Source organism: Somniosus microcephalus, unplaced genomic scaffold, assembly GCF_052327205.1.
Source record: "Somniosus microcephalus isolate GS21.2 unplaced genomic scaffold, FLI_Smic_1.0 unresolved_chr9, whole genome shotgun sequence".
In the NCBI taxonomy this organism is placed as follows: Eukaryota; Metazoa; Chordata; class Chondrichthyes; order Squaliformes; family Somniosidae; genus Somniosus; species Somniosus microcephalus.
In genome coordinates, this window is record NW_028225187.1 from 19,562,156 (window position 1) to 19,589,007 (window position 26,852).

General features: G+C 50.2%; 1 protein-coding gene across 1 annotated transcript in view; it reads right to left on the minus strand.

Moving 5' to 3' along the window:
- The window catches only part of LOC147084863 (uncharacterized), a 90,119-nt gene extending 66,558 nt beyond the window's left edge, over window positions 1-23,561 (minus strand). Inside the window, exons 1-4 of the mRNA XM_085979354.1 lie at window positions 23,374-23,561; window positions 18,794-19,522; window positions 18,036-18,151; window positions 14,668-14,795 (exon numbers count right to left, since the gene is read on the minus strand). Of these exons, the coding sequence (XP_085835480.1) occupies window positions 14,668-14,795; window positions 18,036-18,151; window positions 18,794-19,486 (937 nt within the window). The 5' untranslated portion in view covers window positions 19,487-19,522; window positions 23,374-23,561. The remainder of the gene's footprint in view (window positions 1-14,667; window positions 14,796-18,035; window positions 18,152-18,793; window positions 19,523-23,373) is intronic.
- Between the last annotated feature and the right edge of the window lie 3,291 nt (window positions 23,562-26,852).

The following is a 26,852-nucleotide window of genomic DNA, read 5'->3' on the forward strand; positions in this document are numbered from 1 at the left end:
TTTTCTTTTCACATATCTATAGAAGCTTTTACAGTCAGTTTTTATGTTCCTTGCAAGCTTACTCTCATATTCTATTTTCCCTTTCTTAATTAATCCCTTTGTCCTCCTTTGTTGAATCCTAAACTGCTCCCAATCCTCAGGTTTGCTGCTTTCTTTGGCCAATTTATATGTCCTCTCCTTGGATCTTATGCTATCCCTAATTTCCCTTGTTAGCCACGGTTGAGTCACCTTTTTTGTTATGCCAAACTTGGATGAACAAATTCTGTAGTTCATCCATGCGATCTTTAAATGTTTGCCATTGCCTATCCACCGTCAACCCTTTGAGTGACGTTCCCCAATTCATCCTAGCCAACTCGCGCCTCATACCATCGCAGGAAAGTGGAGTTGAGGTCGAAGATCAGCCGTGATCTTATTGAATGGCGGAGCAGGCTCGAGGGGCTGAATGGCCGACTCCTGCTCTTACTTATGTTCTGGGCTTTCCGCAGTATTGCGCTCACGATATCCGATATAGGCTTCCCTTATTTTGCCTCATCTTACCCTGGAAACACCTGGTTATCCAAGGGAGCTCTAAATTTGGCCGTTCGACCTTCTTTGTTCACCCTGAGCTCCATGCACCTCCCTCTTGAATGCCCCCTGCCCCCCACCCCTCAGAAGCTGGTTTACCTGTAAATAACTCTCGCCAGTCCACTTATGCTAAATCGCTTCTCAACCCAGTGAAATTGGCCTTCCTCCTCCCAATGTAGAACCTGTACTCCTGTTTTTCCTTTGTCCTAATCCATAATCGTCACAGAAATTTATGGCACAGGAGGAGGCCATTCGGCCCATCGTGTCCGTGCCGGCCGACAAACATAGAAACATAGAAGATAGGAGCAGGATTCGGCCATTCGGCCCCTCGAGCCTGCTCCGCCATTCAATGCAATCATGGCTGATCATCCAAATTCAGTACCCTGTCCCTGCCTTCTCCCCATATCCCTTTAGCCTTAAGAAATATATCCAACTCCTTCTTGAATATATTTAATGAATTGGCCTCAACTGCCTTCTGTGGTAGAAAATTCCACAGGTTCACCACTCTCTGGGTGAAGAAATTCCTCCTCATCTCAGTCCTGAATGGCTTACCCCTTATCCTTAGACTGTGACCCCTGGTTCTGGACTCCCCGACCATCGGGAACATCCTTCCTGCATCTAGTCTGTCCAGTCCTGTTAGAATTTTATAAGTTTCAATGAGATCCCCTCTCATTCTTCTAAACTCCAGCGAGTATAAGCCCAATCGACCCAATTTCTCCTCATACGTCATTCCTGCCATCCCAGGTATCAGTGTGGTGAATCTTCGCTGCACTCCCTCCATGGCAAGAACATCCTTCCTCAGATAAGGCAACCAAAACTGCACACAATACTCAAGGTGTGGTCTCACCAAGGCCCTGTTCAACTGCATTAAGACATCCTTGTTCTTGCACTCGAACCCTCTCGCTACGAAGGACAACATACCATTTGCCTTCTTAACCGTCTGCTGCACCTGCATGCTTACCTTCAGCGACTGGTGCACAAGGACACCACCAGTCGCTGAAGGTAAGCATGCAGGTGCAGCAGGCGATCCAGCCTAATCCCACTTCCCAGCTCTCGGTCCGTCGCCCTGTAGGTTACGGCACTTCAAGCGCATATCCAAGTACTTTTTAAATGTGATGAGGGTTTCTGCCTCGACCACCCTTTCAGGCAGTGAGTTCCAGACCCCCACAACCCACTGGGTGAAGAAATTTCCCCTCAAATCCTTCTCCCAATTACTTTCAATCTCTGCCCCCTGGTTTTTGACCCCTCTGCTAAGGGAAATAGGTCCTTCCTATCCACTCTATCCAGGCCCCTCATAATTTTATACACCTCAATTAAATCTCCTCTCAGCCTCCTCTGTTCCAAAGAAAACAACCCCAGCTTCTCCAGTCTTTGCTCATAGCTAAAATTCTCCAGCCCAGGCAACATCCTGGTAAATCTCCTCTGCACCCTCTCTAGTGCAATCACATCCTTCCTGTAATGCGGTGACCAGAACTGCACGCAGTACTCTAGCTGTGGCCTAACCAGTGTTGTATACAGTTCTAGCATAACCCCCCCCTGCTCTTGTATTCTATGCCACGGCTAATAAAGGCAAGGGTGGGCGTGTGTGCTGTGAGGAGGATGCCGAGAAACTCCAGTATGATTTGGACAGGTTGGGCGATTGGGCAGATGCAGTATAATGTGGATAAATGCGAGGTTATCCACTTTGGTGGCAAAAACAGGAAGGCAGATTATTATCTGAACGGCAATAGATTGGGAGAAGGGGAAGTGCAACGAGACCTGGGTGTCCTTGTGCACCAGTCGCTGAAGGTAAGCATGCAAGTGCAGCAGGCGGTTAAGAAGGCAAATGGTATGTTGGCCTTCGTAGCGAGAGGGTTCGAGTACAGGAACAAGGATGTCTTGCTGCAGTTGTACAGGGCCTTGGTGAGACCACACCTTGAGTACTGTGTGCAGTTTTGGTCGCCTTACCTGAGGAAGGATGTTCTTGCCATGGAAGGAGTGCAGCGAAGATTCACCAGACTAATACCTGGGATGGCAGGAATGACGTATGAGGAGAGGTTGGGTCGATTGGGCTTATACTCGCTGGAGTTTAGAAGAATGAGAGGGGATCTCATTGAAACTTATAAAATTCTAACAGGACTGGACAGACTAGATGCAGGAAGGATGTTCCCGATGGCAGGGAAGTCCAGAACCAGGGGTCACAGTCTAAGGATAAGGGGTAAGCCATTTAGGACAGAGATGAGGAGGAATTTCTTCACCCAGAGAGTGGTGAACCTGTGGAATTCTCTACCACAGAAGGCAGTTGAGGCTAATTCATTAAATATATTCAAGAAGGAGTTGGATATATTTCTTAAGGCTAAAGGGATCAAGGGATATGGGGAGAAGGCAGGGACAGGGTACTGAGTTTGGATGATCAGCCATGATCTCATTGAATGGCGGAGCAGGCTCGAAGGGGCCGAATGGCCTACTCCTGCTCCTATCTTCTGTGTTTCTATATTTCTAATCCAGTATGCCTTCTTAACCACCTTATCTACCTGTCCTGCGACCTTCAGGGATCTGTGGACATGCACTCCAAGGTCCCTTTGTTCCTCTACACTACTCAGTGTCCTACCATTTAATGTGTATTCCCTTTCCTTGTTAGCCCTCCCCAAATGCATTACCTCACACTTCTCCGGATTCAACTCCATTTGCCACTGCTCTGCCCACTTGACCAATTTATTGATATCTTCCTGCAGTCTACAGCTTCCTTCTTCAGTTTCAACCACACAGCCGATTTTACTATCATCTGCAAACTTCTTAATCATACTTCCTACATTCAAGTCTAGATCATTGATATACACCACAAAAAGCAAGGGACCTAGTACTGAGCCCTGCGGAACCCCACTGGAAACAGCCTTATTTGTTCTTTAGTTCAATCCATATGGCCTCGCTCGATGATCCTTCCAAGATATCATCCCTCCTCACAGCTGTAATTGTTTCTTTAACCAATATTGCGACCACCCCCTTCTTTTTTAACCCCCTCTCTATCTTGTCCGAGATACCTGTAAGCAGGAATCTTGAGGTGCCATTCCTGCCCTCCTTTCAGCCATGTCTCAGTAACGGCGATAATATCCCACTGAAGTGACAGGCAATGACCATCTCCAACAAGCGAGAGTCTAACCACCGCCCCTTGACATTCAACTGAACGACATTACCATCGCCGAATCCCCCACCATCAACATCCTGGGGGTCACCATTGACCAGAAACTTAACTGGACCAGCCACATAAATACTGTGGCAACAAGAGCAGGTCAGAGGCTGGGTATTCTGCGGCGAGTGTCTCACCTCCTGACTCCCCAAAGCCTTTCCACCATCTACAAGGCACAAGTCAGGAGGGTGATGGAATACTCTCCACTTGCCTGGATGAGTGCAGCTCCAACAACACTCAAGAAGCTCGACACCATCCAGGGCAAAGCAGCCCCGCTTGATCGGCACCCCATCCACCACCTTAAACATTCACTCCCTCCACAACCGGCGCACCGTGGCTGCAGTGTGGACCATCTACAAGATGCACTGCAGCAACTCGCCAAGGCTTCTTCGGCAGCACCTCCCAAACCCGCGACCTCTTCCACCTAGAAGGACGAGGGCAGCAGGCGCGTGGGAACACCGCCACCTCCAAGTTCCCCTCCAAGTCACACACACCATCCCGACTTGGAAATATATCGGCCGATCCTTCATTGTCACTGGGTCCAAATCCTGGAACTCCCTCCCTAACAGCACTGTGGGAGCACCTTCACCACACGGGACTGCAGCAGTTCAAGGCGGCGGCTCACCACCACCTTCTCAAGGGGCAACTAGGGATGGGCAATAAATGCCGGCCTTGCCAGCGATGCCCACATCCCAGGAACGAATTTAAAAAATACTCCCACGTGTTTATCTTCCTTATTCCCTAGACTCCTTGCATTGACGTATATACCATTTAGCATTGCCAAACTCTCTTGTTGTCTATTTTCTAGCCCTCGTTTCCTCTGCCTTCCAAACCTTGCTTACTAATCTTCTGCCCTCCATTTCCAGCTTTGCTTCTCTCCCTCCCGAAAATACTCTCGGGTTCCCATCCCCCTGCCCAGCTAGTTTAAACCCTCCCCGACACCAAAAGCAAATCCCGCCTCGCGAGGATATTGGTCCCGGTCCTGTTGAGGTGCAACCCGTCCGGCTTCTCCAGGTCCCACCTCCCCCAGAAACATGAGAAATAGGAGCAGGCCATTCGGCCCCTCGAGCCTGCTCCGCCATTCAATGGGCCAGTAATTCCGGGCCCAACGCGCGAGTACGGACGGGGATAGAATATAAAAATAGGGAGGTATTGCTTCAGTTGTACAAGGTATTGGTGAGACCGCACCTGGAATACTGCATACAGTTTTGGTGTCCATACTTAAGAAAGGACATACTTGCTCTCGAGTCAGTACAAAGAAGGTTCACTCGGTTAATCCCGGGGATGAGGGGATGGACATATGAGGAGAGGTTGAGTAGATTGGGACTCTACTCATTGGAGTTCAGAAGAATGAGAGGCAATCTTATTGAAACATATAAGATTGTGAAGGGGTTGGATCGGGTGGATGCGGGGAGGGTGTTCCTGATGATGGGTGAAACTAGAACTAGGGGGCATAGTCTTAGAATAAGGGGCTGCTCTTTCAAAACTGAGATGAGGAGGAACTACTTCACTCAGAGGGTGGTAGGTCCATGGAATATGCTGCCCCAAAAAGCTGTAGAAGCTACATCATTACATAAATTTAAAACAGAAATAGACAGTTTCCTAGAAGTAAAGGGAATTAAGGGTTACGGGGAGCGGGCTGGAATTTGGACATGAGTCTAGGTTCGGATCGGTCATGGCCCTGTGGGTAGCGGAGCGGGCCCAGGGGCCGTGTAGCCTGATCCTGCTCCTATTTCGTGTGTCTAATTCTGTTAGATTCAGGAGATGGTTCTGTGATAGTGGATTGGCGGTTAGGATCAGATCAGCCATGATCTTATTGAATGGCGGAGCAGGCTCGAGGGGCCGATTGGCCTACTCCTGCTCCTATTTCTTATGTTCTTATGTACTCACACGTGGGCCCGATGGAAGTGCCGGATTTCAGCATGCGCGGGAAACCGGCATTTCCTGTCCTCTGAACCAAGGGGTTCAGAGGACGAACGCGTGCGCGCAGGAGTCTGCGCGTGCGCGCTGAAATTCCTTTTTTCCCCCTACAGGTTTGCGCGTGTGTAAGGGCCTCTCCCTTTTACAGAGACGTAAAGACTTCATTCTTTAAGGTAAGTGGTCTATTACTTAAAATAATAACATTTTTTCCACAGCTTCATTGTTTTTAAGGACTTTACAGTAAGGTAAGTGTAGTTTTAGACCCGATTTTTAAAAAAATAATTTTTTTCAAAAATTTGATTAATTGTTTAAAATAGTTTTTTAAAGTTATTTATAGTTTATTTAATTATTGGGGTGTTTTCTAAAATTTTATTTAAAGTTAAACCAGTCTTTTGGGTGCCCGTACTTTTCATGAGTTTGACAGCTCTTACTATCAAACTCATGAATGAAGTTTCCCCTCCCCTGATTGGCTGAACAGTGCTCACCTGATCCCAGCCAGCACATCGCACTAACTACGCCGCTGGGTCAGGCAAGCACAGCGCGCCGACATCTGAACCGGGCCTGTGACAGGAATTCCAAGCAGGCCCAGGCTTCAGATGTCAGCGCGCCGGGTGTGCGCACATCGGGGGCTTGCACGCGCGGGCAAAGCCCCCGAACCTAATTTCTGGGCCATTATCATGATCTCAACTTCACTTTCCCGCCTGCTCCCCATAACCCTCGACTCCCGTTTTTTAAAAATCTGTCCATCTATTAATGATCTGGACGAGGGAATTGGATGTAATATCTCCAAATTTGCAGACGACACAAAGCTGGGTGGGAGGGTAAGCTGCGAGGAGGATGTCGGGAAACTCCAGTACGATTTGGACAGGTTGGGTGATTGGGCAGAAACATGGCAAATGCACTATAATGTGGATAAATGCGAGGTTATCCACTTTGGTGGCAAAAACAGGAAGGCAGATTATTATTTGAATGGCAATAGATTGGGAGAAGGGGAAGTGCAAAGAGACCTGGGTGTCCTTGTGCACCAGTCGCTGAAGGTAAGCATGCAGGTGCAGCAGGCGGTTAAGAAGGCAAATGGTATGTTGGCCTTCGTAGCAAGAGGGTTCGAGTACAGGAACAAGGATGTCTTGCTGCAGTTGTACAGGGCCTTGGTGAGACCACACCTTGAGTATTGTGTGCAGTTTTGGTCACCTTATCTGAGGAAGGACGTTCTTGCCATCGAGGGAGTGCAGCGAAGATTCACCAGGCTGATACCTGGGATGGCAGGAATGACGTATGAGGAGAGATTGGGTCGATTGGGCTTATACTCACTGGAGTTTAGAAGATTGAGAGGGGATCTCATCGAAACCTATAAAATTCTGTCAGGTCTGGACAGACTAGATGCAGGAAGGATGTTTCTGATGGCCGGGGAGTCCAGAACCAGGGGTCACAGTCTAAGGATAAGGGGTAAGCCATTTAGGACTGAAATGAGGAGGAATTTCTTCACCCAGAGAGTGGTGAACCTGTGGAATTCTCTGCCACAGAGGGCGGTGGAGGCCAATTCATTAAATATATTCAAGAAAGAGTTGGATATATTTCTTGAGGCTAAAGGGATCAAGGGATATGGGGAAAAGGCAGGGACAGGGTACTGAATTTGGATGATCAGCCATGATCACATTGAATGGCGGAGCAGGCTTGAGGGGCCGAATGGCCTACTCCTGCTCCTATCTTCTATGTTTCTATCTCCGCCTTCAATATATTCAATGACCCAGCCTCCACAGCTCTCTAGGGCAGAGAATTCCACAGATTCACGACCCTCAGAGAAGAAATTCCTCCTAATCTCCGATTTAAAAAGGGCGACCCTTTATTCTGAAACTGTTCCCCCAGAGTTCTAGATTCCCCAACGAGGGGAAACATCCTCTCTGCATCTACCCTCGTCGAGCCCCCTCAGTATCTTATACGTTTCGATAAGATCACCTCTCATTCTTCTAAACTCCAATGAGTATAGGCCCAACCTGCTCAACCTTTCTTCATAAGTCAACCCCTTCATCTCAGGAATCAACCTCGTGAATCGTCTCATAGAAACATCGAAGATAGGAGCAGGAGTCGGCCATTCGGCCCCTCGAGCCTGCTCCGTCATTCAATGAGATCATGGCTGATCATCCAAATTCAGTACCCTGTCCCTGCTTTCTCCCCATATCCCTTGGTCCCTTTAGCATTAAGAAATATATCCAACTCCTTCTTGAATATATTTAATGAATTGGCCTCTACTGCCTTCTGTGGTAGAGAATTCCACAGGTTCACCACTCTCTGGGTGAAGAAATTCCTCCTCATCTCTGTCCTAAATGGCTTACCCCTTATCCTTAGACTGTGACCCCTGGTTCTGGACTCCCCGACCATCAGGAACATCCTTCCTGCATCTAGTCTGTCCAGGCCTGACAGAATTTTATAAGTTTCGATGAGATCCCCTCTAAATCTTCTAAACTCCAGTGAGTATAAGCCCAATCGACACAATCTCTCCTCATACGTCATTCCTGCCATCCCAGGTATCAGCCTGGTGAATCTTCGCTGCACTCCCTCCATGGCAAGAACATCCTTCCTCAGATAAGGCGACCAAAACTGCACACAATACTCAAGGTGTGGTCTCACCAAGGCCCTGTACAACTGCAGCAAGACATCCTTGTTCCTGTACTCGAATCCTCTTGCTACGAAGGCCAACATACCATTTGCCTTCTTAACCGCCCGCTGCACCTGCATGCTTACCTTCAGCGACTGGTGCACAAGGACACCCAGGTCTCGTTGCACTTCCCCTTCTCCCAATCTATTGCCATTCAAATAATAATCTGCCTTCCTGTTTTTGCCACCAAAGTGGATAACCTCACATTTATCCACATTATACTGCATTTGCCATGTTTCTGCCCAAATCGTACTGGAGTTTCCCCGACATCCTCCTCGCAGCTTACCCTCCCGCCCAGCTTTGTGTCGTCTGCAAATTTGGAGATATTACATCCAATTCCCTCGTCCAGATCATTAATATATATTGTGAACAGCTGGGGTCCAATTCAAGTATATCCTTCCTTAAATATGGAGACCAAAACTGTACGCAGTACTCCAGGTGTGGTCTCACCAACGTCCTGTACAGTTGTAGCAGAACTTTTATACTCCATTTCCTTTGCAATAAAGGCCAACACTCCATTTGCCTTCCTAATTATTTGCTGTACCTGCATGCCAACTTTTAGTGTTTCATGTACAAGGACCCCCAACAACCCTCTGTACCGCAGCATTCTGTAATCTCTCCCCATTTAAATTATGAGTTGCTTTTCTGTTTTTCCTACCAAAGTGGATAACCTCGCATTTTCCCCACATTGAACTCCATCTGCCAGATTTTTGCCCGCTCACTTAACCTGTCTATATCCCTTTGCAGACGCTGTGGGCGGGATTTTCATTGAGTCGTCGGGTCGGAGGCGGGACTACAACTTTCGGGGTTGTAGTCCCGCCTCCGTCGAGTTCTAGCCAACCCACGCGATTTTGACTTAATTGACCTTGTCGAGCTCGCCCAGCGGGCCCAATTAAGGGCCACCCGGCAACAGGTGACGTCACAGATTGATATTTCATCTGTCAATAGCTTTTGACAGATGAAATATCAGTGTTTGACAGCTCTGTGAAGCTGTCAAACACTGACAATCTGTACTCCAAGTTAATTCCTTCCTCTCAGGATGATTTAGAGATCTCCCCGGAACAGAAAGCTGAATGCTGCAACTATTGACAGCTCGCGGCCATTCTGCTTTCTGTGCCGGTGAGATGAGGGACTCCCGAGACCTGAAGGAAGGAAGGCTGTAAAGGTAAGTAAAGGTAAGTAAAACTTCTTTAAACACTTTACACACACCAAACACACTTACCTCTGCACTCATGCACCCATCACTCACCTGAACACCGGAATAGCAAGGAAAAACAATTCTGTTTGAGACCTTGGTTAGACCACACTTGGAGCACTGTGTACAGTCCTGGTCTCCATATACCTTGGTTAGACCACACTTGGAGCACTGTGCACAGTTCTGGTCTCCATATACCTTGGTTAGACCACACTTGGAGCACTGTGCACAGTTCTGGTCTCCATATACCTTGGTTAGACCACACTTGGAGCACTGTGTACAGTCCTGGTCTCCATATACCTTGGTTAGACCACACTTGGAGCGCTGTACACAGTTCTGGTCCCCATATACCTTGGTTAGACCACACTTGGAGCACTGTGTACAGTCCTGGTCTCCATATACCTTGGTTAGACCACACTTGGAGCGCTGTACACAGTTCTGGTCCCCATATACCTTGGTCAGACCACACTTGGAGCACTGTGCACAGTCCTGGTCTCCATATACCTTGGTTAGACCACACTTGGAGCACTGTACACAGTTCTGGTCCCCATATACCTTGGTTAGACCACACTTGGAGCACTGTGCACAGTCCTGGTCTCCATATACCTTGGTTAGACCACACTTGGAGACCAGAACTGTGCACAGTGCTCCATGTACCTTAGTTAGACCACACTTGGAGCACTGTGCACAGTTCTGGTCTCCATATACCTTGGTTAGACCACACTTGGAGCACTGTGCACAGTTCTGGTCTCCATATACCTTGGTTAGACCACACTTGGAGCACTGTGCACAGTTCTGGTCTCCATATACCTGGGTTAGACCACACTTGGAGCACTGTGCACAGTTCTGGTCTCCATATCCCTTAGTTAGACCACACTTGGAGCACTGTGCACAGTTCTGGTCTCCATATACCTTGGTTAGACCACACTTGGAGCACTGTGTACAGTTCTGGTCTCCATATACCTGGGTTAGACCACACTTGGAGCACTGTGCACAGTTCTGGTCTCCATATCCCTTGGTTAGACCACACTTGGGGCACTGTGCACAGTTCTGGTCTCCATATACTTTGGTGAGACCTCACGTGGAGCACTGTGCACAGTTCTGGTCTCCATATACCTTGGTTAGACAACACTTCGAGCACTGTTCTGGTCTCCATATTATAAAAAGGATATAGAGACACTGGAGAAGGTGCAAAGAAGATTTACTAGGATGATCCCAGAACTGAGAGGTTACAATGATCAGGAAAGGATGAACAGGCTGGGGCTCTTTTCACTGGAAAAGAGAAGGCTGAGGGGTGACCTGATCGAGGTCTTTAAGATTATGAAAGGGTTCGATAGGGTAGACGCAGAGAAGATGTTTCCCCTTGTGGGGGAGACCAGAACTAGGGGCCATCAATAGAAGACAGTCACTAATAAATCCAATCGGGAATTCAGGAGAATCTTCTTTACCCAGAGAGTGGTGAGAATGTGGAACTCGCTACCACAGGGAGTGGTGGAGGAGAATAGTATAGATACATTTAAGGGGAAGCTGGATAAACACACGAGGGAGAAGGGAATAGAAGGATTTGGTGACGGGGTGAGATGAAGAGGGGTGGGAGGAGGCTGGTGTTGACGGGGTGAGATGAAGAGGGGTGGGAGGAGGCTGGTGTTGACGGGGTGAGATCAAGAGGGGTGGGAGGAGGCTGGTGTTGACGGGGTGAGATGAAGAGGGGCGGGAGGAGGCTCGGGTGGAGCAGACACACCGGCACGGACCACAAGAATTAGGAGCAGGAGTCGGCCATTCGGCCCCTCGAGCCTGCTCCACCATTCAATAAGATCGTGGCTGATCTTCTACATCAACTCCACTTTCCTGCCCGATCCCCATATCCCTCGATTACCTTAATATTCAAAAATCTATCGATCTCGGCCTTGAATATACTCAACGACTGAGCCTCCACAGCCCTCTGGGGCAGAGAATTCCAAAGATTCACCGCCCTCTGAGTGAAGAAATTCCTCCTCATCTCAGTCCTCAATGGCCGACCCCTTATCCTGAGACTGTGACCCCTGGTTCGAGACTCTCCAGCCCAGGGGGGAAACAGCCTCTCAGCATCTACCCTGTCAAGCCTTGTAAGATATTTGTACGTTTCAATGAGATCGCTTCTCATTCTTCTAAACTCTAGAGAATATAGGCCGAGTCTACTCAATCTCTCCTCGTAGGACAATCCCCCCATCCCAGGAACCAGTCTGGTGAACCTTCGCTGCACTCCCTCCATGGCAAGTATATCCTTCCTTAGGTAAGGAGACCAAAACTGTCCACAATACTCCAGGTGTGGTCTCACCAGGGCCCTATATAATTGCAGTAAGATGTCTTTACTCTTATACTCAAATCCTCTTGTAATAAAGGCCAACATACTATTTGCTTTCCTAATTGCTTGCTGTACCTGCATGTTAACTTTCAGTGATTAAGAAAAGACATACTTGCTCTCGAGTCAGTACAAAGAAGGTTCACTCGGTTAATCCCAGGGATGAGGGGATGGACATATGAGGAGAGGTTGAGTAGATTGGGACTCTACTCATTGGAGTTCAGAAGAATGAGAGGCGATCTTATTGAAACATATAAGATTGTGAAGGGGTTGGATCGGGTGGATGCGGGGAGGATGTTCCCGATGATGGGTGAAACTAGAACTAGGGGGCATAGTCTTAGAATAAGGGGCTGCTCTTTCAAAACTGAGATGAGGAGGAACTACTTCACTCAGAGGGTGGTAGGTCCATGGAATATGCTGCCCCAAAAAGCTGTAGAAGCTCCATCATTACATAAATTTAAAACAGAAATAGACAGTTTCCTAGAAGTAAAGGGAATTAAGGGTTACGGGGAGCGGGCAGGAATTTGGACAGGAGTCTAGGTTCGGATCGGACATGGCCCTGTGGGTAGCGGAGCGGGTCCAGGGGCCGTGTAGCCTGATCCTGCTCCTATTTCGTGTGTCTAATTCTGTTAGATTCAGGAGATGGTTCTGTGATAGTAGATTGGCGGTTAGGATCAGATCAGCCATGATCTTATTGAATGGCGGAGCAGGCTCGAGGGGCCGATTGGCCTACTCCTGCTCCTATTTCTTATGTTCTTGTGATTCGTGTACCAGGACACCCAGGTCCCTCTGAACACCAACATTTCCCAATCTCTCACCATTTAAAAAAATACTCTGCTTTTCGATTTGTCCTACCAAAGTGGATAACTTCACATTTCTCCACCTTATATTCCATTTGCCATGTTCTTGCCCACTCACGCAGCCTGTCTAGATCCCCTTGAAGCCTCCTCCTCACAACTTATATTCCCACCCAGCTTTGTATCGTCAGCAAACTTGAATATATTACATTTGGTCCCCTCGTCCAAATCATTAATGTAGATTGCGAATAGCTGAGGCCCAAGCACTGATCCTTGCGGTACCCCACTAGTCACAGCCTGCCAACCCGAAAATGACCCGTTTATTCCTGCTCTCTGTTTCCTGTCCATTAACCAATCCTCAATCCATGCTAGTATATTATCCCATGAGCCCAAAATGTTGTTCAAGTGCAGGGGCAGGGAAAATGGGCGTGTGCGCTGTGAGGAGGATGCCGAGAAACTCCAGTATGATTTGGACAGGTTGGGTGATTGGGCAGATGCAATATAACGTGGATAAACGCGAGGTTATACACTTTCGTGGCAAAAACAGGAAGGCAGATTATTATCTGAACGGCAATAGATTGGGAGAAGGGGAAGTGCAACGAGACCTGGGTGTCCTTGTGCACCAGTCGCTGAAGGTAAGCATGCAGGTGCAGCAGGCAGTTAAGAAGGCAAATGGTATGTTGGCCTTCGTAGCGAGAGGGTTCGAGTACAGGAACAAGGATGTCTTGCTGCAGTTGTACAGGGCCTTGGGGAGACCACACCTTGAGTATTGTGTGCAGTTTTGGTCGCCTTATCTGAGGAACGATGTTCTTGCCATGGAGGGAGTGCAGCGAAGATTCACCAGGCTGATACCTGGGATGGCAGGAATGACGTATGAGGAGAGATTGGGTCGATTGGGCTTATACTCGCTAGAGTTTAGAAGAATGAGAGGGGATCTCATTGAAACTTATAAAATTCTAACAGGACTAGACAGACTGGATGCAGGAAGGCTGTTCCCGATGGTCGGGGAGTCCAGAACCAGGGGTCACAGTCTAAGGATAAGGAGTAAGCCATTTAGGACAGAGATGAGGAGGAATTTCTTCACCCAGAGAGTGGTGAACCTGTGGAATTCTCTACCACAGAAGGCAGTTGAGGCCAATTCATTAAATATATTCAAGAAGGAGTTAGATATATTTCTTAAGGCTAAAGGGATCAAGGGATATGGGGAGAAAGCAGGGACAGGGTACTGAGTTTGGATGATCAGCCATGATCTCATTACATGGCGGAGCAGGCTCGAGGGGCCGAATGGCCGACTCCTGCTCCTATCTTCTACGTTTTTATGACTCTCCACTGGGAGCACCGACCCTATGGGGCACAACTTCGGGTCCCCACGGGTGAGTACGCGCTGGGTACTCACGCGTAGGCCCAACAAAAGTGCCGGTTTCGTGCATGCACTGCGCATGCGCGGGAAACCGGAACTTCCGTTCCCTTGAAGGAAGGTGTTCGGAGGTCAAACGCGTGCGCCGGAGAGGCAGCGCGTACGCCTGGAACTTCCGTGTTTTTTTTAAAAAAACAGGTTTGTCCGTGCAGGCAAGTCCCTAGTAGCTGCGCATGGAAGGCAGGGACAGGGTACTGAATTTGGATGATCAGCCATGATCTCCTTAAATGGTGGAACAGGCTCGAGTGGCCTACTCCTACTCCTACCTTCTATGTATCTATGAAAGGGAAAGGGGAAGAGGGAGGGCAGGAAAGGACCAGTTGGGCCGAATGGCCCGTTTCTGTGCTGGTAAAGTCCCGTGTAAAAGCACATCCGAAAGTTACAGACTAAACTAATAGCTTTATTTACAATTAATCAATAAAGCGAAAAAACACATTTGGCAAAAACATTTGAAAAGTATAATGTAGAGAGACATGCATAACAAGAAGCGAGTCCGAAATGGGATCGTTACCCTCTCCGATGAGTCCCTGTGGGCGGCGATAAAAGTTCTTGCAAAGGGCGGGCGTCCGGCTGGAATATCTCAACCAGCTCTGTGTGTGCTTCCACCTCACCGAACGTGACCTGTTGCGGTCGCAGTCGAGAAGCTGCACCCGGGTTTCGCTTCCGCTGGGATCCGCCCGCAGGAAAGTCCTCCATCAACCAGCACTCGCGAGCGGCAGCGTTTAAAAAGAGCGCTGTTCTATTCGTACAGCCGATATTCGATCAAGAGAACAAAAACGAAAAATTTTTTTTTTTTTTTTTTTTTTAGAAAGGCGTCAGTCCTCTGATTTAAAACAAGTAACTGAAAGAAAAAACCTCTATTGAACCATTTACTAATTTCACCGACATGCAACTCATCCATTTTTTTTTGTCCAGTAGGAATAAAAAAAATCTTTTGAAAGACAGACCGACTCGTGGCCAGCACGCCAAGGAAAGCAAGGGCGATTTGGCGAGCCTTCCCCCCACTCCCGAACTGGCACAGTCGCAAGCTGGGGCCGGTCACGGGAACCAACTGAATCTTACATCGGCAGAAAAGATCGCGGGAAACACGGGACGCAGCCGCGTTCCTCCCCCTAACAAAAAGCAAGGAAATTATTGCTGAACTCTTTTCATATAAAAACACTGGTTAGGCCCCCACGGTTGGAGTGCCGTGTCCCAATTCGGGGGCACCACACACTTTATAAGAAGGACCTTGGAGAGGGTGCAGAGGAGATTTGACTAGAATGGGACCGGGGATGAGGGACTTCAGTGATGTGGAAAGACTGGAGAAGCTGGGGTTGTTCTCCTTCGAGCAGAGAAGGTTAAGGGGAGATTGACCAGAATGGTGCCAGGGATGAGGGACTTCAGTGATGTGGAGAGACTGGAGAAGCTGGGGTTGTTCTCCTTAGAGCAGAGAAGGTTAAGGGGAGATTGACCAGAATGGGACCAGGGATGAGGGACTTCAGTGATGTGGAAAGACTGGAGAAGCTGGGGTTGTTCTCCTTGGAGCAGAGAAGGTTAAGGGGAGATTGACCAGAATGGGACCAGGGATGAGGGACTTCGGTGATGTGGAGAAGCTGGGGTTGTTCTCTTGGGAGCAGAGAAGGTTAAGAGGAGATTTAATAGAGGCGTTCAAAATCACAAAGGGTTTTGATGGAGTAAATAAGGAGAAACTGTTTCCAGTGACAGGAGGGTCGGTAACCAGAGGACACAGAGTGAAGATAATCGGCAAAAGAACCAGAGAGGGAGATGAGGAAACATTTCTTTACACAGCGAGTTGTTGTGATCTGGAATGCGCTGCCTGAAAGGGCGGTGGAAGCAGATTCAATAGTCACTTTCAAAAGGGGAATTGGAGAAATACTTGAAGGGGAAAGATTTGCAGGGCTGTGGGGAAAGAGCGGGAGTGGGACTAATTGGAGAGCTCGACCAGAGAGGCACGATGAAGGCCGAATGGCCTCCTCCTGTGCCATATCGTTCTATGATCGTCTGTGCCGGTTTCAGATCGATTGCGCAGAAATTCTTAGCCCACCCCCCACCAGATCTCCCATTTGTCCCCCCACTCCCAGAGTCATTATTAAATGGCTCAGTCCGCAGAATACTGGTTCTGCCGACTCGCTTGAATGTAAAAATAAAAAAAACCTCTTCACGACAGACACAGGTGAGGGGGCGGATGGGAAGGGGGGGATGGGGAAGGTCGGCAGGACAAAGCTGGCATACCGTCCAGCGGGGGGAAAAAAAAACCCGACACGGCGGAATAAAGAGCGAGTGGGCCACCGGCGTTCTGATCGAGCGACCGCTTGGAACGTTCGAGCAGGCCCGCCGGGACAACTGCCCTCCCCCCAGCCCCGCCCGAGCCCTCAATCGCTCTCGCCTGACGTGTCACGCCAGTTCGGTTACGGAATAGCAGAGGCGGGACGACAGGCAAAAATCTCGTCCGACGAACGCCCAGCAGCGTTTAAAGGGCCGCCCGGGAACAGCCGGAGCGGAATCCGGTCAACACGTCTGTGGAAATCTCTCGGCCAACCACTGCCCCCCCATCCCCGCCGCCCCCCCCCGACTAAATAAAAAGGATATATCTCAAATCACACCACTCCACTAGGATAGAAACATAGAAGATAGGAGCAGGAGTAGGCCATTCGGCCCCTCGAGCCTGCTCCGCCGCTCAATAAGATCGCTCCCCGTTATACTGTAAGAGGGGTACACAGAGGGAGAGAGACACAGAGAGACAAAAGGACTTGAGAGTGGGACACTAGCACCGAAAACTACAAAAGGGGACACCCGAGGTGCTTCACAGGAGCGATTATCAAACAAAATGTGACCCCGAGTCACATAAGGAGATACTAGGACAGGTGACCAAAAGCTTGGTCAAAGAGGTCGGTTTTGAGGAGCGTCTTAAAGGAGGACAGAGAGGCGGAGAGGTTTAGGGAGGGAATTCCAGAGCTCAGGGCCCCAGGCAGCTGAAGGCACGGCCGCCAATGGTGGAGCGATGGAAATCGGGGATGCTCAAGAGGGCGGAATTGGAGGAGCGCAGAGATCTCGGGGGTTGTAGGAGCTGGAGGAGGTTACAGAGATAGGGAGGGGGGGCGAGGGGACATGGCGGGATTTGAACAGGAGGATGAGAATTGTAAGGCTGGAGGAGGTTACAGAGATAGGGAGGGGGGCGAGGGCCATGGAGGGATTTGAACAGGAGGATGAGAATTGTAGGGGCTGGAGGAGGTTACAGAGATAGGGAGGGGGCGAGGGGCCATGGAGGGATTTGAACAGGAGGATGAGAATTGTAAGGCTGGAGGAGGTTACAGAGATAGGGAGGGGGGCGAGGGCCATGGAGGGATTTGAACAGGAGGATGAGAATTGTAGGGGCTGGAGGAGGTTACAGAGATAGGGAGGGGTGCGAGCACAGGGGGTGATGGGTGAACGGGACTCGGTGCGAGTTAGGACACGGGGAGCAGTGGGAGTTTGAGATGACCTCAATTTTACGGAGGTGGGATGCTGTCCAGGAGAGCGTCGGAATAGTCAAGGCTGGAGGGCAGGGAAGGCAGAGATGGCGAGAGAGACAGGGCGGGGGTGGCAGTGGAGAAACAACAGTGGAAACTAGCAAAGCAGGACACCAGGACCTCCACTTGCAGCTAGCCGAAGGCGCTGAGCAGATGGAGGTCTATGAGTCAACCAGCAACGGGTCGGGAAGGGCGCAAGGAGGTTTACGAGGATCTCGGAAGGAGTGAGGTGGGGCGGGGGGGGGGGTGGGGGAAAGAGAGAGACACGGGGGGCAGACGGTTACAAATCGAACCACGAAATGAGAAATTTCTCCCAGATGGTGCGATCCCGCCAAGCCACGGGCACGTGATCCACCGACTTGGGTCTGCGACGGAAGACGTCTCCATTCGACTCGACCTTCGCAGCTCAGGACCCAACGGGACTCGGCGACCTCGGGATTGGAGCGAAGGAGACACGCGATGGGGACCTCAACAAGATGGCGGCGGCAGCGTCGTCGTCGTCGTTGCTGCTGATGGTGCTCCCCAACCGGTGGCCGGCCTGGATCGCTCCCCGGGTCTGGAGCTTGGCGGCGCGGAAACCGGTCTAGACAAGGGCAAAGGAAGGTGTGCGGAGCTTGGGGGGGGGGGGGGGGCATCCTTCCAGGCTCGTTCGGAAACCCGAGAGGCCCCGGGGTTGGAAAAGAGAGTGCGCGCGCGGCGAGAAGCTTGGGAAGGGGCTCCGGAAGGGAGATGCGTATGGGGAATTTCAACACAAAAGAGAGAGGAGGGCACGCCTCGCTCGAGAATTCCAAGTCGGGGGGGGGGGGGTTCCGGAGTTCGGGGGCCACCGCAACCAGGGTGGAGGTCGAATGATCGCGCGGCTGCGGAGCGGGGAGGGCAGGAGAAGGAGGAAAGGAGGGAGGACAAGGGGAGGGGTTGTTGAATCAGTCCGGGCGTGAACTTTCAAAAATGGCGGCCACTTGCGGGGCGCGTAGGATCTTACGGTGTGCGCGCACGCACAACCGGGATGGGACGAGGGGCGGCCGCTTGCGTGGCGCGTAGGATCTTACGGTGCGCGCACGCACAACCGGGATGGGACGAGGGGCGGCCGCTAGCGTGGCGCGTAGGATCTTACGGTGTGCGCACGCACAACCGGGATGGGACGAGGGGAGGCAGAAAAACGCCGGGCGAGGGAGGATGGGGTTGATCTCCGTGCTCTCCGCGCGCCCCCGCCCCGCGCGGCTCAGGCCCGGTGAAGACGGCGGTGGAGCCGCAGGCCGTTGACGCGGGCGAAGCCGCGGCCACAGTCAGCACAGCGGTAGGCCTTGTCGCCGGTGTGGCCCCGCTCGTGGAGCAGCAGCTCGGCCGAGGCCAGGAAGCCCCGCCGGCAGACGGAGCAGCGGTAGGGGCGCTCGGCTGCGTGGGCCCGGCGGTGGGCGGCCAGGCGGGAGGAGTCGGCGAAGTCCTTCTGGCAGAGCGGGCAGCGGAAGGGCTTGGCGCCCGAGTGGATGCGGCGGTGGGCGGTCAGGTGGCCGCGGCGGGCAAAGCCCTTGCCGCACTCGGGGCAGGCGAAGGGGCGCTCCCCGGTATGGCTGCGGCGGTGGTCGGCGAGGTGGGAGGACGTGTAGAAGGCCCGGCCGCAGTCGCCACACTCGAAGGGCTTCTCCCCGGTGTGGATGCGCCGGTGGACCGCCAGCGTACCGGCCCGGCCGAAACTCTTGCCGCAGTCGGAGCACAGGAAGGCCGGCCTTGCCGGCGCCGCTGCCGCCGGCCGGCCACGCTTGCGGCCCCTCTCCCCGCTCTTCTCGGCCGTCGCCGCCTCGCGGCCCTTCTCGCAGTCAGGGCACGGGTGACGGCGCCCTCCGGCCGCGCTCCTCCGCCGCCGTCGCCCCTTCTCCCCGTCCTGGTTGGCGCCGCCCTCAGGCGCTGGCTCCTCCATCTTGAATCCTTCGCTCGCTGGCTGGCTGGCGCGGACCTGGCCGGGAGGAAAAGAGACGGTTAGAATCGCGGTGTAGGCCGGTTACCATAGAAACAGGAGGGGGCCCATTCAGTCCCTCAAGCCTGTTACACAGGAACAGGAGGAGGCCCATTCAGCCCCCTCGAGCCTGTTACACAGGAACAGGAGGAGGCCCATTCAGCCCCCTCGAGCCTGTTACACAGGAACAGGAGGAGGCCCATTCAGCCCCCTCGAGCCTGTTACACAGGAACAGGAGGAGGCCCATTCAGCCCCCTCGAGCCTGTTACACAGGAACAGGAGGAGGCCCATTCAGCACCCTCGAGCCTGTTACACAGGAACAGGAGGAGGCCCATTCAGTCCCCTCGAGCCTGTTACACAGGAACAGGAGGAGGCCCATTCAGCCCCTCGAGCCTGTTACACAGGAACAGGAGGAGGCCCATTCAGCCCCCTCGAGCCTGTTACACAGGAACAGGAGGAGGCCCATTCAGCACCCTCGAGCCTGTTACACAGGAACAGGAGGAGGCCCATTCAGTCCCCTCGAGCCTGCTCCGCCATTCAATGAGATCATGGCTGATCATCTGCCTCAACTCCATTCACCAGCCCTATCGCCATATCCCTCGATGCCCTTACCAGTCAAGAGAATTCCAAAGATTCACCACCCTCTGTGTGAAAAAATTACTCCTCATCTCAGTCCTGAATGGCCGACCCCTTATCCTGAGACTGTGGCCCCTGGTTCTAGACTCACCAGCCGAGGGAAACATTCTCCCAGAATCCATCCTATCAAGCCCTGTAATAATTTTGTATGCTTCAATGAGATCCCCTCTCATTCTTCTGAATTCAAGAGAATACAGGCCCAGTTTACTCAATCTCTTCTCATACGACAGTCCCGCCATCCCAGGAATCAATCTCGTGAACCTTCGCTGCACTCCCTCTATGGCAAGTATATCCTTCCTTAGGTAAGGAGACCAAAATTGTACACAGTACACCAGGTGTGGTCTCACCAAGGCCCTATATAATTGGAATAAGACTTCTTTTACTCTTGTACTCAAATCCTCTTGTAATGAAGGCCAGCATACCATTTGCCTTCCTAATGGCTTGCTGCACCTGCACATTCACTTTCAGTGACTCATGTACAAGGACACCCAGGTCCCTTTGAGCATCTGCATTCCCCAATCTTTCACCATTTAGGAAATACTCTGCCTTTCTGTTTTTTCTACCAAAGTGGATAACTTCACATTTATCCACATTATATTCCATCTGCCATGTTCTCGCCCACACACTGAGCCTGTCGAGATCCCCTTGAAGCGTCTTCACATCCTCTTCACAACTGACACTGCCACCTAGCTTTGTATCATCAGCAAATTTGGAAATGTTACATTTAGTCCCCTCATCCAAATCATTGATATAGATTGTGAATAGCTGGGGCCCAAGCACCGATCCTTGCGGTACCCCACTAGTCACAGCCTGCCATCCTGAAAAAGACCCGTTCATCCCTATCACCTGTTACATTAGGAACAGGAGGAGGCCATTCAGCCCCTCGAGCCTGTTACACAGGAACAGGAGGAGGCCCATTCAGCCCCTCGAGCCTGTTACACAGGAACAGGAGGAGGCCCATTCAGCCCCTCGAGCCTGTTACACAGATATTAAATCTTTGTTAAACACCTCTATCAAATCTCTTAACCTTCTCTGCTCTAAGGAGAACAATCCCAGCTTCTCCAGTCTCTCCACATCACTGAAGTCCCTCATCCCTGGTACCATTCTGGTCAATCTCCCCCTTAACCTTCTCTGCTCTAAGGAGAACAACCCCAGCTTCTCCAGATCACTGAAGTCCCTCATCCCTGGTACCATTCTGGTCAATCTCCCCTTAACCTTCTCTGCTCTAAGGAGAACAATCCCAGCACGGTGGCATAGTGGTTAGCACTGTTGCCTCACAGCGCCAGGGACCCGTGTTCAAATCCGGCCTCGGGCGACTGTCTGTGTGGAGTTTGCACATTCTCCCCGTGTTTGCGTGGGTTTCCTCCGGGTGCTCCGGTTTCCTCCCACAGTCCAAAGATGTGCGGGTTAGGTTGATTGGCTATGATAAATTGACCCTTCGTGTTAGGGGGATTAAATACGTGGGGATAGGGTGGGATATGTGTTGGTGTAGGGGTTATGGGGATCGGGTGGGATATGTGTCGGTGCAGGCTCGATGGGCCGAAATGGCCTCTATCTGCACTGTGGGGTTTCTGTGATTCTCCAGTCTCTCCACATCACTGAAGTCCCTCATCCCTGGTACCATTCTGGTCAATCTCCCCCTTAACCTTCTCTGCTCTAAAGAGAACAACCCCAGCTTCTCCAGTCTCTCCACATCACTGAAGTCCTTCATCCCTGGTACCATGCTGAGTATTTCCTAATGTTTCTTTTTTCCTGTTACAAGGATGTACCTATTCCTTTCTTTAAAAAAAAAACCCAAGGAGGTCCCCCATGCTAAATGCCAGACCCTCCACCCTAGCCTAATGATTGAGAATCTAGAGACAAAGGAAAATAAGAAACCTCTCGAGAATCATAGAACGGTTACAGCACAGAAGGCGGCCATTCGGCCCCTCGAGCCCGTGCCGGCTCGCTGCGAGAGCACTTCAGCTAGTCCCACTCACCCCGCCCTTTCCCCGTAGCCCTGCAAAATTTTTTCCCCTTCAGGTACTTATCCAATTCCCGCTTTTGAAAGCCACGATTGAATCTGCCTCCATCACCCTGTCAGGCAGCGCATTCCAGATCCTAGCCACTCGCTCCGTAAAAAAGTTTTTCCTCATGTCACCTTTGGCTCATCTGCCAATCACCTCGAATCTGTCTCCTCCGGTTCGTGACCCTTCCGCCAATGGGAACAGTTTCTCCTTATTCACTCGAAACTTCGCAGTAATTTTGAACCCAGACTTGAGTGTTAAATTCGGCAATACCTCTGACCTCTCACTCCGTGTTAAACTCTGCAATCTTCGACCCATTTGAATTTTACAATTCCCCACATTTTAAACAAATGGCAATAATTTCAAATCACGTTTTTAAAATACTGATCCCACGCTGTGTTAAATTTGGCAATCATTCTGAAACCCATCACTTTGTGTTAAAACTTTGCAATCTTCGAACGGTTTAAATTTGACAATTCCCCACATCTTAAACCAATTCTAATAATTTCAAACCACTTTTTAAAATACTGATCCCACACTGTGTTAAACTGTGCGAATCATGCCAAGAACCCCTCATTTTTTGTTAAACTTTGCAATCTTCAAACCGTTTAAATTTTTACGGTTCTGGCCTCTGTATATTTTAAACAAATGGTAACAATTTCAAATCACTTTTTAAAATACTGTGTTAAATTCTGCAATCATTCAGAGAACCCTAACTTTGTGTTAAAACTTTGCAATCTTCCAAATTTTACAATTCTGGCCTCGCTCTCTCTTCCCCCCCCCCCCCCCCCCTACATTTTAAAACAAATTGCAATCATTTCTAATCAACCTTTTAAACACCCCTCCCTCCCTCCCTGCACATTGGTGTTAAAACTCTGCAGCAATTACTTGCTTTTATCCAAATATAAAATGTCAGTAATTGGGACCACACCACCACAACCCCCCTCCTACCCCCCCACCACCCACCCCTTACTTTTAATTATTTTTTAAATGTGCACACAATAAATGGGAAGAGGGGTGGGGAAGCATGCCATTTTTTTTTGCAAAAGAATGCAATGCACCCAGATTTGGGGCCTTTGCATTGCAATTGTTAAGTTAGAGAGAGCGATCTGGGCCTTGCAAACTGGGCCCAGCCCCTATTGCTTTGTTCAGATACACCCAAAAAAAATAGCTGAAATTCTCAGACACAATTTAAGCCTTTTTCCTCACCTTCAGAGGCCTCAAGAACCTTTGCACCAGGCAGCAGAAGAGGGTTATGTGCCTCTTGTCTCCCACTCCCTGCCAACCCAAAATAAAAAGACACACACAGGCACCTTCTGACTTCCACTCCTCTCTCTCTCTGCAAACTGCACTTGGAGCTGAGAGGCTCCAGTCCTCCAGAGCCACTCCTCCTGCTTCCCACAATGCAGCTGCCCTGGCAGGGATGGAGCCCTTTCCCAGGCCCGGTGCACTCTGGGCCAGCAAGCCTGCCATTGACCCACTTCAACCTCCCCTCCCCCTCCCTTGGCTTGTTACATAAGAACATAAGAAATAGGAGCAGGAGTAGGCCAATCGGCCCCTCAAGCCTGCTCCGCCATTCAATAAGATCATGGCTGATCTGATCCTAACCGCCAATCCACTATCACAGAACCATCTCCTGAATCTAACAGAATTAGACACACGAAATAGGAGCAGGGTCAGGCTACACGGCCCCTGGGCCCGCTCCGCTACCCACAGGGCCATGACCGATCCGAACCTAGACTCATGTCCAAATTCCTGCCCGCTCCCCGTAACCCTTAATTCCCTTTACTTCTAGGAAACTGTCTATTTCTGTTTTAAATTTATGTAATGATGTAGCTTCTACAGCTTTTTGGGGCAGCATATTCCATGGACCTACCACCCTCTGAGTGAAGTAGTTCCTCCTCATCTCAGTTTTGAAAAAGCAGCCCCTTATTCTAAGACTATGCCCCCTAGTTCTAGTTTCACCCATCATCGGGCACATCCTCCCCGTGTGGTTGTTCACTAAACCCACCACACATCTGCTCCTGGACCTGGCTAAAAAAGCCATCAATTGGTCCAGGCAGCGGGCGGTCGAGGGGGTCGTCCAGCCAGATTGCCTCCCTCTCTTCCGTGGCCATGTTCGCGCCCGGGTGGCCCTGGAGATGGAGCACGCGGTGTCCGCCGGCACGCCCGAGTACTTCCGTGACCGGTGGGTGCCGCGGGGACTGGAGTGCATAATTGATTTGGACAACCAAATTTTAATTTGATTTGTTAACGTTTATTTAAAGTTTTATTAGTTACAGTTTATTTTTGATTGGTCCTACCAAAAGAGGAACCCACCACACAGGGTTCCTCTTTTATTTAAATCCGGTCGTACTTGTTATAACTCATCAATTACATGATGAATCCATTACATTCATTAACCGCAAGGCTCCACAGATGGTGGTGAAAGCTGCACAACATACTATAGGAATTAAACTACCTGCTGTGCAGGATATCTACCCCAAGAGGTGCCGGGGGAAGGCCCTGAGAATCATCAAAGACGCGAGCCACCCCAGCCACAACCTCTTCGCCCTGCTCCCGTCCGGTAAGAGATACCGAAGCATACGGTCTCGTACCAACAGGTTTCGAAACAGCTTCTACCCCCAGGCCATAAGACTCATGAACGAATAATTTATTATTTATTACTGTTGTTTTATTTATTATTACTGTATTTCTATTAGTATTTTTATCATTGTTATGCCATATTTATTCCAATGTTCGGAGGACTCGTAAAAATCAACATTTCATTGTGCAGTACACACGTCTGCTGCATATATGACAAATAAAATTGAACTGAATTGAATTGAATAAGACAAAGCCTTAAAAAACAGCTTTAGGATTAACAGTACAAATGCAGTACCTCAGGAGCCTACTGTCAACAAGGGCAGACGTCGACGATGAAGTCCAACACCACCTTCAGTGTGCCAGTGCAGCCTTCGGTCACCTGAGGAAGAGAGTGTTTGAAGACCAGGACCTCAAACCCGGCACTAAGCTCATGGTCTACAGAGCAGCAGTGATACCCGCCCTGCTGTATGCCTCAGAGACATGGACCATGTACAGCAGGCACCTCAAAGCACTGGAGAGGTACCACCAACGCTGCCTCCGCAAGATCCTGCAAATTCATTGGCCAGATAGGCGCACCAACGTCAGTGTTCTCGCTCAGGCCAACATCCCCAGCATCGAAGCTTTGACCACGCTCAATCAGCTCCGATGGACGGGCCACATCATCTGCATGCCCGATACGAGACTCCCAAAACAAGCGCTCTACTCGGAGCTCCGGCACGGCAAGAGAGCCCCAGGTGAGCAGAGGAAACGCTTCAAGGACACCCTCAAAGGCTCCTTGAAAAAGTGTAACATCCCCACCGACACCTGGGAATCGCTGGCCCAAGACCAGAGCACAAAGTGGAGGAGAAGCATCCGGGAAGGCGCCGAACACCTCGAGTCTCTTCGCCAGGAGCAAGCGGAAGCCAAGCGCAGGCAGCGCACGTCAACCCAAGCACCCCACCCACCCGCCCCTTCAACCACCGTCTGCCCCACCTGTGACAGAGACTGTAGGTCCTGCATTGGACTCATCAGTCACCTGAGAACTCATTTTTAGTGTGGAAGCAAATCATCCTCGGCTCCGAGGGACTGCCTAAGAGGAAGAAGAAGAGAAGACAAATGCAGTAATACATTTTACAGACAAATCAACAATATTAACAATACAGGTACCCATAGTGAAAAACAATTCCATACCAGTCCGACTGGCAATCTAGTAACTCTTCGTTTTTGCTTGGTATAACCTGTTGTCCTTTTTTAAAAAATGTTAACATTCAAGTACAACAGTACTTATACAACTCATCAGTTACATAGAAACATAGAAGATAGGAGCAGGAGTAGGCCATTCGGCCCCTCGAGCCTGCTCCGCCATTCAATGTGATCATGGCTGATCATCCAAATTCAGTACCCTGTCCCTGCTTTCTCCCCATACCCCTTGATCCCTTTAGCCTTAAGAAATATATCCAACTCCTTCTTGAATATATTTAATGTATTGGCCTCCACTGCCTTCTGTGGTAGAGAATTCCACAGGTTCACCACTCTCTGGGTGAAGAAATTCCTCCTCATCTCAGTCCTAAATGGCTTACCCCTTATCCTTAGACTGTGACCCCTGGTTCTGGACTCCCCCGACCATCGGGAACATCCTTCCTGCATCTAGTCTGTCCAGTCCTGCCAGAATTTTATTTTACATTGTAAACCCATTACATTCATTGACCACAATAAAAAAGGGATGAAACCCCAACTTTATGGTCAACAATATAAATACAATAATAAATTTTTACAGGTAAATCAATAATGTTTACAGTACAAACTGCCACTATTTAATAAACCAAGAAAAAAAAGAACCCATATACGTCAGTCCTACTGGCATCGTTCAATCATTCAGTCATTCATTCCTCCGTTCGTTCGTTAGTTCGCTCAAGCTTAAGTTCCATTGTGCGTGACTGCGTGCCATTTGTCTATCTGCGTGCATGCGTGCGTTCATTCACCCATCCTGGCAAGCCTCACACTTACCCAATAGGATGTGACCTTCATCCTGGGGAGCGAGGGCCCTTCATTCGGTCGAACGTAAGTTCCATTGTGTATGTGTGCGTACGTATACCACACAGGGTTTGGTCAGGCTTCATTGC